Source organism: Archocentrus centrarchus, chromosome 10 (assembly GCF_007364275.1).
Source record: "Archocentrus centrarchus isolate MPI-CPG fArcCen1 chromosome 10, fArcCen1, whole genome shotgun sequence".
In the NCBI taxonomy this organism is placed as follows: domain Eukaryota; kingdom Metazoa; phylum Chordata; class Actinopteri; order Cichliformes; family Cichlidae; genus Archocentrus; species Archocentrus centrarchus.
This window is the reverse complement of record NC_044355.1, coordinates 7340414-7353444: the sequence shown is the minus strand read 5'-3', so window position 1 is coordinate 7353444 and position 13031 is coordinate 7340414. Positions and strand designations below refer to the sequence as shown.

The 13031-nt window shown below is 37.3% G+C and overlaps 2 protein-coding genes across 2 annotated transcripts; one reads left to right on the top strand and one right to left on the bottom strand.

The window, feature by feature from the left end:
- The first annotated feature begins 3659 nt into the window (after nt 1-3659).
- Nucleotides 3660-5900, top strand: LOC115787483 (uncharacterized). Its single transcript, XM_030740216.1, has 6 exons — nt 3660-3702; nt 3868-4191; nt 4585-4941; nt 5052-5174; nt 5622-5677; nt 5772-5900. Exons 1-6 carry the CDS (start codon nt 3660-3662, stop codon nt 5898-5900), a joined length of 1032 nt encoding a protein of 343 aa, XP_030596076.1.
- A 3696-nt stretch (nt 5901-9596) lies between these two features.
- On the bottom strand, nt 9597-12483 carry LOC115787124 (uncharacterized). The gene is made up of 5 exons (XM_030739698.1): nt 12441-12483; nt 12012-12341; nt 11458-11802; nt 11247-11369; nt 9597-9661 (listed from the first exon to the last, which is right to left on the bottom strand). Exons 1-5 carry the CDS (start codon nt 12481-12483, stop codon nt 9597-9599), a joined length of 906 nt encoding a protein of 301 aa, XP_030595558.1.
- Nucleotides 12484-13031: the final 548 nt, after the last annotated feature.

Sequence of the window (13031 nt, the reverse complement as noted above, 5' to 3'; positions counted from 1 at the left end):
AGGCAGACGAGGTAAATGGAAAAGACAGTCTTTAATTGGCAAAGTGCAGGACGGAACCAGGAACAAAACCAGAACTCAAAACCAGGACAAAAATGAACCACAGAGGAACACAGCAGGGGAGCGAACGACGACGACGCGACAAGGACAAAGTGAAAACACCGACAATATAAACACAGCAGGTAATGGGCAAATGGGAAACAGCTGGGAGGGAAACACAGCAAGCACAATTAAACCAAAAGCGCACGGACAAAAGACCTACCAAAATAAAACAGGAAAGAACCTAACAGAGTACACACTGGCTGAACACCTGGGAATACAGACACCGAAGGATAACCGACACCAGCACAACAGAGCACAAGGGAACAGAAACAGTGAAACCATAATAAAACAGAACTAAATCACCGGAACATAGAATACTGGGCCACCGGCCCCGGACCATGACAGGAAGTGCTTGTATGAATGGGTGTGAATGGGTAAGTGTAAATGTGTTGTATAAGTGCTTTGAGTGGTCAAACAGAAAAGCGCTATATAAGTCCATTTACCATTATGACTGCCTGCACCTTTATGACAGGTTATGCGTCACCTGCAGACTGAAAAAGTGGGGGATAAAACTTTTGTGCTGTCTGACAACACAGGCTACACTGTGGACTTCAACATTTACACAAGCAGGTCCACTCTGGTAACTGGGAGTGGGCTGTCGTTTGATGCTATGATATCACTCATCAAAAAAAGCCATCTGGGATCTGGTTATCACATCTATTGTGATAATTTTTATACCAGCACCTGTATGACCTGGGGTTTGGAGCCTGTGGCACATTTCGGGACACAAGAATTGGCATTCCAAAAACCAAAGTCAATGCCCTGACAAAAAAGTCTCCAAGAGGAACCAACAGGTGGATCAGAGAGGGATCTCTCGTCTTCATCAAATGGTTGGACATGAGGGAGGTGGGTGTGTGCTCCACCCTGCACACTGCCTTCTCAGGGGACACTGTCAAGAGAGCATGCAGGGTTGGTGCCAGTGCTGTCCACTGTGAAGGACTACAACCGCTTTGAGGGTGGTTTTGACCTATCGTGTCAGTTGATTGGCTCCTATTCCTCATGGAGACAAAGCAGAAAGTGGTACATTGCAATGCTGCATCATTTTATTGACATTGCTGTAAGAAACAGCTATTTGCTCATCAAAGAACTGTGTGGCAGACTGGAGCAGCAGCAGCTGATGATGCACCAGGCCCTCCAGGAACTGCTGACAGCTGAGATCTGTGAGGTCCCCTCACAGACAGTCCTGGAGAGCTATGCTTGAAGGGGCACCTGGAAGTGCTCAGGAAGTGCAAGCTGTGTGGGAAGAGCACTCCCTTCATGTGTGAGGCATATGAAGTACCTCTTTGTGTGATTGTGGACAGGAACTGTCACAAGTGTAAAAATAAAGATCTTTCTTTGTGGTTTACTGCACTTCTTAGTAATTTAATTAGTTGCTATGGTGTTATTATATGCATATAATTTTTAAAAATGGGCTATAGAGATTATATTGATGTATAGCAAATTAAATTTCTCCAAAAACTGGCATTGCAGCATGTAAAAATGTAAAGATAAGGTCAGGCGGACTTGTTCTATGGTAGGTAATAAAGGGTTCAAGAAAATAAAAGTGAGCTTGCTATTCCATCAAATTTCTACTGAATAATTCGTCAAATAAACTGCACCACAAAGAGTTTTTATTTAATAAAAAGTAGGGGTGGGACTCAATTAAAAAAATTAATCGAATTAATTACAAGCTTTGTAATTAATTAATCGAAATTAATCGCATTTTAATCGCATTTCAATATTTGACATGAGAAATATTAATTTAAGTTGATGAATAAATCAATATACATAAGCTTAAACTTCAAAATTTTGTTTATTTTCCCACCAGTCTACTACACAGACCAATGAAGGGTGGAAGTGCTCCTGTGATAAGCAAACACCTGAAATTAAAGTTAAAGTTAAGCACCATAACTGGATAGTTTTATTCAACATTAATGTCTCACTTGTTATAGTTGGAAATTAATCATTCTCTCAGCTGTATTCCTTGATGTTGAAATGTGTTATGCTTGTTTTAACAGCTTATTTTGAATTAAAGACTTAAAATTAAACCACAAAAAGGAGAAAAAGTTCGTTCTCCGTTTAACCAGCTGCTTTACACAGCTGTGCTTCGCACTCACGGTTGCTAGGCGACATGAGCTACGCAGAGGTGACGGCAGCTGATATGAAGGCTAACTGCTCACTTCTGGCCTTTGCGTCTTCGTGGGCTGCGAAAGACGTGGGCCGGGTCCTTCGCAGGATGCGGCCCCTAATTTGGACATTGTGCATCGATATAATCTGTATGCCGGGAACTCGTGCACTGAGAAACGTTCCACGGTGCAAAGTGCGATTAAAATGCGTTAAAAATTTTAACGCGTTAATTTCCCCGTAATTAATTAATCGAAATTAACGCGTTAAAGTCCCACCCCTAATAAAAAGCTGACCTGAGGGCGGATCCGTCCCCGGGGTTTATGGCTGTCTGGGTCACAGTTTCTTCAGTAAACTGTCAGCTTTTCTCCAGATTTTTATCTTCAGTTTCTGCCTCCTGCAGTTCATCCGGGTTTGAGATCAAGTTGGGTAAATGATGACGGTAGACATTATAAAAGAAATTATATAGTTTATATTAAACTTTTATTCTATGAAGATGACAGCCTGTCGCAGAGGAGCAGAAACTTCCAGTATGACATCTAATGTGCTCATTTTTTTTCTAGTGTTGTGTAGTCCATTATTGTAAAATGAAAAGTTCTTAAGAGATTATTAGAAGGTTTTAAGGGTTAAAATGTTAAATGTTCTGGTGCTCTGCTCAACAGTATGATTAATTTTTTTTCTGAGAGAAGCCAGTTGATTCTAATAATGAAGTAAATGCTCTGTTGAGGCTGTCATTTTAAACATCTACATGATGTTTTTAGTGGGTAATTTTGCCTTGTGAAAAACATTTTTGAAGGTGCTGTATAAAGTTTATTATTATTACAGTTGTTCTGATTGTCCCTCATATTTTGTCCGTCAAACGAGCTGAACAGCTGGCTCCAATCCACCTGGTGAAGTGAGATGGTGTAGCCTCTTCTAAAATGAGAACCAATGTGCATTTTGTGGAGCAGCTTCAGGGGCAAATCATTAATAATATAATTTTGAGTAATTTTACTGCAAATCACACATTTTAACCCCATGGTGGTGCTAGAGGAAAAGTTAGAATAATGATGATTTTTGCTATCTCAGTCAGCCTCCCAGAGGTGTGTATGCTACACAGCATGTTATACATATTTTTTTTAAGTTTTTTTTTGTTAATACAGGTTTACGTTTGTAAAGTCGAGTTATTTGTACTTAATATACAGTTGTTAGTATTCATCATCTGGGAACCATGAATGTGCAGAGTAAATTTTCTGCCAAAAAGAAGTGAAATTTTGTCTTGATTAGCATAAAACAGTCAAACAAATGCATATGATTTCGAGGTAATACTTTTAACAGAAAGCAGGATAATACCAAAGGGGCAGGAACTGCTGTTTGACTGTATAGACTGTGATAACCAATCAGAAGGTGACCTGTGTCACTTCATCTCACTCAGTCACTTAAATATCAACACGTTTCCTAGTATAGCCATTGTCAGGATGACTCTGTTATTGGTAACACTTCTTCTATTTCACCAAGGATGTAAGTTTTACCTAATTATAACCTATTTTTTATTTTATTTTTTATTTTTTGTCCAAATTGGCAATCTGAGTAGATATGTGATGGTTAGGGATGATTTTCACCTGTCCAAATTATTTACATGCTGGACTAATTGTGTTTCACATGTTTTGTTTAAATTTACTGCAGATTCGCTGGTTCAGGTGACCACCGTTCAACTTGGTGAACCTGTAACTCTGACATGTGTTTTACCTCCTGGTGATTTAAGCAGCAAAGTTCACTGGTACAAGCAGAGTGCAGGAGAAACTCTGAAATTGATTGCGACACTGCGGCGAACTACACACCCTCAGTATGAAAGAGAGTTTTCTGGTGGAAGGTTGGAAGTAAAAGACAATAAGAACATCAGCAATCTGTCCATATTCAGGACAATCCCTGAAGATGAAGGAATGTATCACTGTGCAGTCATGGAATGGAATGTGAATACTTGGAGTGGAACCTATTTGTTATTAAAAGGTAATTATGTGACTGCAGCCTTTTGGACTCACTGTGAAAACTTAACCACACATAAAGGTGTCATGTTAATAAGTCTTAGTGAAAATAACTTTTTTCACATGGGTGGTTAAAAAAAATATAGATTCAAAATATTTAAAATATCAAGTTTAGGTTAGGAATGTTAATGTGTTTGTAAATCTATTTCCAATTTTACTCTCTCCCATTTGTCATTTTACAGTACAGTACATTATATGTTTAAACAAAAAGTTATGGGAAACTGTACACACACAAATTATATATTTGAATTTTAAATTTTTTTACAAAGTCTAAGTAAATGTTATAGAGCACCATTGGGAGGTCATTTTTAAAGAGTTTTTCTTGTTTTGTTTTGTTATGTATGTTTTAATCACACAGGAAAAACCCAGAGGACATCAAACTTAATTGTTGCTCAGTGGCCAACAGTATTGGATCCAGTCCGTCCAGGTGATCCTGTGTCTCTCCAGTGTTCAGTCCTCTCAGATTCTGATAACAAGACGTGTCCAGTAGAGCTCAGTGTCCTCTATTTCAGAGAAGGATCAAATAAAGCTCATCCAAACATCATCTACACTGATGGAAAGAGGCAAGCTGAATGTGAGAAGAGGTCCGACACTCAAAAGAGTTGTGTTTATCGCTTCTCTAAGAACGTCAGCTCCTCTGATGCTGGGACTTATTACTGTGCTGTGGCCACATGTGGGGAGATATTACTTGGAAATGGAGCTACACTGAAAATCGGTATGATTTAACCCAATAATGAAAATGGTCATCATAACATGTTTAAGCTAACATCACTGATAAGTCTTTTCAGAAGTAATGACATATTTTTTTGTTTGTTTATTTTCTAGAGGAAACAGGTTTGGCATCTATTGCACTGGTGATAGCAATAATCTGCTTGGTCATTTCTGTGATTGTAAACATTGTTTTCACCTGTTACAGAAGTCCAAGAGTAGCATGTAAAAAATGTAAAGGTAAGTTCAATTAAATTTTCAATTCAGTTTTATTTACATAGCAGCAAATCACAATTAGTCACCTCAACGCGTGTTATAGTGCAAGGTAAAGACCATAGAATATGTTTTGTCCACTGAAGCAAATACTCTAGTGAAGTCCCAGATTATATGTAACACTAATTTTCTGATTATTGTTCGTTCATGTATGTTAAATCAAACATTTGAGTTTGAGTCTTTGCTGTTTGTGCTGTACCTCCAAAAACTTTAAATTTTTGTGATCAATGTTAATGTGAACAATGTTAAAAACTGAGAAAAGAAATTTATAATTTTAATTTCATTACAGCTTTTAAATTAAAATTGTTGAATTAACAGGTCTCAATGTGGTGTTTGTGAAAAATGAAATAATGCACATATGAAAAATCTCCTACATCACATCATATTGTTCTATTTTTTTTTCATCGTGAATAGACGGCACCTCTTCACAAGCAAGAAATGACAACCTGTGTCAACAACTGGATGATATTGTAAATAATTATGTTAACTTTTTCTTTTTGATAATTCATTACTATGATTCCCAACAGCAGTTCCAACATTTAATGAGCTTTTAATTTCACACAGAATGAAGCTGAACATGATCTGAACTATGCTGCAATATATTTCTCTGGAAGGAACAACAAAAGGACAAAAGGAACAAATAAAAAAGAGCAGAAGACTGAAGAATGTGTGTATTCTCAAGTTAAGCGCTGATCTGGATTTGTTAATGTATACTATTCCAAAGTGAATAAAATCACGTTGTGTGCTTATGTGCAACTTTCCTGGATACAAAATGTGACATGAGAGGGCAGCCCAATTCAACAAGAGCTCAGTGTTGTGTTACAACGGTAATCAGTTTGTTCTACATTGCTTGTACTTCTGGTTCAGTAATTTTTAAGGCCTCATTTAAATTAGTTGTACTATTTATTTTGGTCTTTCAGGTGTGAAAATTATCATATTATCATATCATTATCATATTAATATACGTTGCTTAATAGGCTGTTCAATGTTTGTTCATAGTAGTTCAAACTTTAGTCCCCATGTAATATGTGAGGCCAGCTGAAGTGACTAGTTTATTGTGCACTGTCCAAACTTTTCTGGTAATTATTATAGGAAATAATTTTAACTGAAGTCTACACCATGTGATGTAGGTAAGAATATATTGTAACTATTTAAATAGATATTTTAAAACTATTTCTTGAAGATATTTAAATGATTACATCAATATAATGCTATTTGGTCTCATGCTGGTAGATATATTGCAGTTGAGTGCAATGACTCTAGTAAATCATAACATGGTGCTCCAAAGAACGGAGGCAAATATCCAGCAAATAAATCAGGATCCAGTGGATAGACACATCTAAGACAGTGCTTTCATTTTTAAGTTGAACATTTGTCATATCTGTACAAACAATTGATCAACAAACCAACAAGCAATGGACATCTCCTTTGGGTAATACGCCAAGTCGAGTGTTTCTTAAAAAGTTAAATTTAACTTTGTCAAACTGTTTCACATTGGCAACCATTATTTTACAGTACAGATAATGCACATAAATTATAGATGTTATAATTAGGAAATGAAAATGTGAAATAGGCATCATGAAAATTCCAACATTTTGTCATTATTTAATCACCATTTGTAAAAACAATTGTGAACTAAATGTGCATGTTTAAGCAAAACTTGAAAGACCTTATACAGTGGGGGAAGTAATTATTTGATTCCCTGCTGAATTTGTAAGCTTGCTCATTACAAAGAAATTAAGTGCACCTCAATCTTTTCCTCTCCAGGTCCTAGGTGCTTTTCGGGCCACCAGAGACTCCCTTAGCATTTAAGACCTTGTTGGGAGTTCCCAGTCCAGTCCTTTGTTAAATCACTCCACAAACACCTTGATTGGAATGAACCTCCTTCCAATAAAACTCGTTTTGAGTGTCTTAAACACTCAGAACCAAGCAGGCCAAGTAAACGATTATTTTCCTTTAAAAGTGTGCTTTCCTCCAACTGAGATCTCTAATCCAGATCAGCTTAGAACAGCTGCTGCTGTGCTCTACAGCCCCCTTGCTTCATGTCTCTTGCAACCAGAGTTCCTCCTTTCTCTCCCTTCTTTAGAGGAGGGCCCATAACCCACGCCAGTCAACTGCTTCCAGTACTCAACTCCAAATACCTGGAAGCTGGACTAGAGTGGAACCTCCACTCCCACATGGGCGTCGGCTACATCACACACACAAAAAAAACAAACAACAAAATCATGTAAAACTTAAAGGAGACATATCATGCAAAATCCACTTTTTTTAGCCCTTAAATAACACTTTTTTGTGTACTTTGAGTGTGTAGGAGTGCAGAAAATTTAAATTTATTCTCTCCCGGTGCTGCGTAGATATCTTTATATTGTTTATGGGTCATATTTTTCAGTCTGTTCAGTTTTCTCTATTCCCTGTTACATGTTCTTATGTTACATCACTGTACTTGCTGTGGAACTGCTTATCAAGGTCATGGACTTCCGGCTTACCAATTTCGTGAATCCGCCATTTTTTTCTCACAGTGATTTTGTAGTCCAAGTTCAGTTATGCCGAAGTTGCAAGTAGGTAAGTCAAAATATTCAGTTGTTGGGTGTGTTAACCCACACAATTCCTGACATCGCCTCCAGCATCAGAGCCTCTTCAAAGTGCCTGTTTCTCTGCCGGTAGCTAATCATATTGCTGCTATCAGACTACAAAAATGGCTGAAAGGGGTGGCGTGGAACGCTCCGTGACCTGGAGGGGGCGGGGCATGAAATGTCTCATTCACATTTAAAGATATCAAACCAAAATAAGTTACTCTAATACGTGACTCAGATCAGGGGTAAACGAGGAGTCTGTGGAGCTACAATAACGAGGAATTCAGACCAAAGCATTGCAGTTCTACTTTATATAGACCACAAGTGAATGATTTTCATCTAAAAAAGTAGGATTTAAAAGCATAATATGTGCCCTTTAAAACATGAAATAATCCTAACCCAATGCTTAGTACAGACATCACCAATAGGCGGACCTCGGTCCGCATCCGGAAATGATGTCTCAAGCTGACCCGAACCTAATACCAAAACAGAAATAACACTTAATTAAAATCTTGTTGAGCGTTTTCTGGTTTACCAGCGCAGCTTTTACAGTCCTTACGGTAGTAGTGAAGCATCCAAGGAAACCCACTGACCAATTGCATGCGAGTTTGGCTATACCACGTGATACCACCAAGCTGGTTCCTGCCGGCTGGTAAAGTTTGTAACAAACAGGGTTATTATAGTTAACGAAAACGAACTAAATAATGAAAACTGAACCTGAAAAAAACATTTTCAATAACTGAAATAAATAAAATCTATAATTAAAAGCAAAAAGAAACTGCCGAGAAACTGCACTGATCCTTCAACGTAACCTGGCGTGCGCCTCAGGAGAAATCGAACTACATGTCGGGTCCACACAGCCCACAAGGTTGTGACTAACCTGTTCAGTCCTTGTGCGTTTCTGGCTATTTTTTGCTGCAGTGTTTGAATTTATCAGTGAGAGAATAACAATCAGGAATAATAATCAAAGCATCAATATAAGGACTCACAAATGTCAGTAAATTCCTGGAGGCAGACTGCTGAAACTATCGGAATGGATGTGAGGAAATGAAGAAAGTGGAAAAACAGGGAAAAATATGTTTGCAGCCAAAAAACTGAGCACAAAGAGCGAAGACCAAAAAAGTCCCAGCTGGCACCGCATATAAAACAACAGCACGTGACCGCAAGGTAATTAACATACACAATCCACTTACACAAGCATAAATGGTTTGCCACATAAGTAGGTTGTGTACAGAGGCCGCAAAGCTAGCTCTCCGAGCAGCTCCAAAACAGAAGCAGCTTCATGTGGTGAGAACATCAGGATGCAGCTGGATTTGAGCTTTGATTCCTTCAAATGTTCAGTTTGTTTTTGTTCAACGTTCCCTGTGTTCTGATGTTTAACACCACGTGTACTGCACTGACGCTGACTTTTGTTGTAGAGTTTATTCAGTTTTGGAGTTCATGTTTTTCTTTGTTTCTCCTTGTTGATTAGATTAGATTAGGTTCAACTCATTGTCATTGTGCGCACAAGGCACACAACGAAATGATCGTTCCAGATCACTCATCCAGAGACGAGCATCTGTCGGCGCTGATGTTCATGTGTTTCCTTAATATTACACACATTGCTATTTTGTGAACAGTTGGTTGTTAAATGCAATTTTTTAACGGTATCATTTGTCGAGTTATTATTACACAATAGTCACTCTTGCACCTGACAAAGTATGAAAAAGTAAAACTGACAAAACCTAAACTAAAACTAAGCAGACCTCAGGAAATTTTGTCTGACTGGACCTCTTTAAATTTTATTTGAATACCCCTGGCTTAGTAGGTGATTCAGTTACTCCACATTGCACAGATGTCTTCTTTTGGCTTGAACAAGTGCATTAAAGTCAGTCTCAGTGTCTGAGGTGAACAGGACAGTCACATCAATAGCAAATGCAAGATCTGCCTTCCATTCTGCACTCAAGAGCTCTGGAATGTCTTTTTACAAAACTTAGTTTGAGTTTCTTCTCAGGTCCCATATGCTCTATAGCACTTTGCCCATGCCGAGCCATCTGACAGCTGAACATGGCTTTCTTTTGCAGGTTTGCTAGCAAAGGTTCAGATGTCCCAATCTGCATCAGTCAAGTCCTTGTATTTCTCTGTTTAGTCCTGTAATGGTGATTCAAATTGTAATCCTTAAACACAGCAATCTGCTCTCCAGAAACTAAGCACACACCTTTGTCTTTAGTAACTAAATACATTGAAGCTGTTAAAAATGTTGTTAAAAATGTTCAGATTCTTAAATCTGTTTTTTTTTTTACATGAATTGACAGCTTTCAGGGCTAGCTCACATCTTTCATCCAACACCTCTACACTACTGCACTCGCTTGCACACATGTACAGATATTAATAAAAAAATAGCAGTCACCTTCAAAATAAAAGCAACAATACTGTGTTGTGATTTCCCACAAAATCACAGAAAAGTAAGCCATTGGGAAGTCTTGAAAGAGTGCTTGGTGGCTGAAATGGTACCAACTACATGATGTAAACCTAATTTTCCTGTTGACCTCATGCAAAGGTGGCAATGGACAATCAAAATACAATGCCCAGCTCTGGACTAAAGCCTGATCTTGTCTGTGAAGTCGCTCACAATTAATGTGGTGAGACCATCTTGCTAATATTATAGTATACAATACTTTTTATTTGATAATTCATAAAATCATGCATAAATTAATACAAGAACAGGCAATTATATTATTATGTAAGGAACAATGTGACACATCACGTTTTCAGTAAAATTAGAAACAAATTCTTTATTAGTTTATTTTCAATGAAAGAGATCAGTGCTCAAAGCTGACCCACAGGTTTCCATAGACTTTCACATTCTGTATTTAACTTGAGAATAAACACTTTCTTCAGTTTCCCGTTCATTCTTCTTCTTTCCTCTTGCAGCTTTCTTTCCAGAGAAATGCAGTGCAGCATAGTTCAGATCATATCCATCTTCAGTCTATGCAAAAGAGTGCCATTAGGACTGTAAAATCATTTAAATCAATTAAAAAATATGTTTTGTTCTGATTACTTACACTGCTGCCCACTCTTTGCCTCATATCATCTTGTCTTGTTTGTGAAGACCTGTTTTCTGTTCATAATGGTGATAACAGAGGGATGATATCGACTTTATCTGAATTGTTAGGCTGGTTCAACGATTACATTTAAATTATTGACCTTGATGTGGTCAATAAGTGTGCATGTAACACAATATTGAGACTCAAACCATTTAAAGTAAACATTTGATTTTACATTGGTTAATGATATTTATCTGCAAAGATAAAGATAAACTTAATGTCCCTAATGTGGTCAAATGCAATGAGGTGTCCCTGGAGCAGGCAATATCAAGACTAACATATACAACAAATATGTGATGCTACATTAATTAAAAAGATGCTTTTAATGTGAGGAAAACAAAAGCACTATTATAAATTCAAATGCAATAGACAGCTCTTACCATTAAAGTGTTCACATGCTACTCTTGGAGTTTGGCAGATGAAAATAACATTGAGAATCACAGAAATGACCAAGCAGATTATTACTATCACCAGCGTAGTAAATTCAGAACCTGCAGTTTGTTCTACAAAAACAAAAAAAGTATGAGTAATTGTCAAACAGTCTGACAGTGATATATATATATATATATATATATATAGCAGTGATCATACCTATTTGCAGTTTAGTTCCATTTCCAAATAATATCTTCCCACATGTGGCGACAGCACAGTGGTAAGTCCCTTCATCAATGGAGCTGACGTTCTTAGAGAAACGATAAACACAACTCTGCTGAGTCTCAGATCTTTTCTCACATTCATGATGTTTGTTTCCATCAGTGTAGATGATGCCAGGATGAGATGCATGTGATCCTTCTCTGATCCAGAACACACTGAGGCCTCCTGGACACGACTTCTTGTCAAAGTCGTTGATTACTGAACACTGAAGAGTCACTGATTCTCCTGGATGGTCTGTTTTGTCTTGAACAACAGTATAGTTTGATGAGCTCTGGGTGTTTCCTGTTTTAATTAAATATGTTAACACATGTGACTACAAAGCACATTTCAAAGTACTGCATATTTAGAGTGCATCTTTACATCAAACTAAATGTATTAAATGTATTTTGAATATAAATTCAATTAGATTTGAATTGGTATATTAACTTAGTTGTTTATATATATATATATATATATATATATATATATATATATATATATAATGCCATTACCTTTTATTACCAAATACATCCCGGTCCATTCAGTATTTTTACGCCACTCTGTGAATCCACAGTGATAGATTCCCTCGTCTTCTTGGTTTGTCTTCAAAATGGTCAGGCTGCTAAAGTGTTTATTGTAATTAACCTTCCATCTTGAGTTATTAAACTCAGGTGCAAACTCGGGTGTTTCAGATCCCCTTGCTGTCCAAATTACTTTCAGAGTGTCCCCAGCACTCTGCTTGTACCAGTGGACTTCTTTACGGATAGACTCAATCTTAGGCAGGTCACATGGGATGGTTACAGTTTCCTCAAGTTGAACTGTAGTTACTGGAAGAAGTGTATCTAATATGAAAGAAAACATACAAAATATAAAACAGCAAGTCACACAGTGATGCAGGAAAACCACACACATAAATTTGCACAAATTATGAAGACACTTACATCCTCGATGAAGAACAAGCAGTGTTACCCAAAACACGATCATCTTGACAGTGTCTCTTATTCTGTAGCTTGTAGGTATTTCACTGACTGTAGGAGGTATTATGACATAGACCATTTATGTCACACTGTCAAATGGATCTGATTGGTTATCACAGAATATAGATTCAAGTGCACTTCCTGTCACACTGGACTCATCAAGGTCTTGAGAAGTATATTACCTCTTCCTTATCCAGTCATTCACTTATTTTAATTAGTGTAAATCCTTTTTTTCTATTGTTTCATCTTTTCTGTCCAACATCCAGTTTCTGCCTTTAATATCATCTGTCAGCTAGTTCCCCAACTAAATGACTGTATTCATCATTTGTTGCTACAATTGTCAACAACAGGTTTCAGCATTTCTGAATAGACTTTTTTTTTTAGACTTTAAAACATTAAAAAAATTTATAATTTAGATATGTTTGTGGTTTTAAGTCCTATCTGGGACCATCTTTAAGCTTTGCTTTCACTCACTGATTACTTTTGCTTTTCTGCCTGGTTAGATTTAGACAGTAAAACTAGGTTAGAGCATGGACTCAATTAGACAACAATAAA

Excerpts from the sequence above, each read along its gene's own strand:
- LOC115787483 (XM_030740216.1), top strand. The coding sequence starts at position 3,660 with ATGACTCTGTTATTGGTAACACTTCTTCTATTTCACCAAGGAT. Across the intron at positions 3,703-3,867 it reads TCTTCTATTTCACCAAGGAT|ATTCGCTGGTTCAGGTGACC; the intron begins GTAAGTTTTACC and ends AATTTACTGCAG. Across the intron at positions 4,942-5,051 it reads TGGAGCTACACTGAAAATCG|AGGAAACAGGTTTGGCATCT; the intron begins GTATGATTTAAC and ends TTTATTTTCTAG.
- LOC115787124 (XM_030739698.1), bottom strand. The coding sequence starts at position 12,483 with ATGATCGTGTTTTGGGTAACACTGCTTGTTCTTCATCGAGGAT. Across the intron at positions 12,342-12,440 it reads GCTTGTTCTTCATCGAGGAT|ATACACTTCTTCCAGTAACT; the intron begins GTAAGTGTCTTC and ends CTTTCATATTAG. Across the intron at positions 11,803-12,011 it reads GATGTATTTGGTAATAAAAG|GAAACACCCAGAGCTCATCA; the intron begins GTAATGGCATTA and ends TAATTAAAACAG.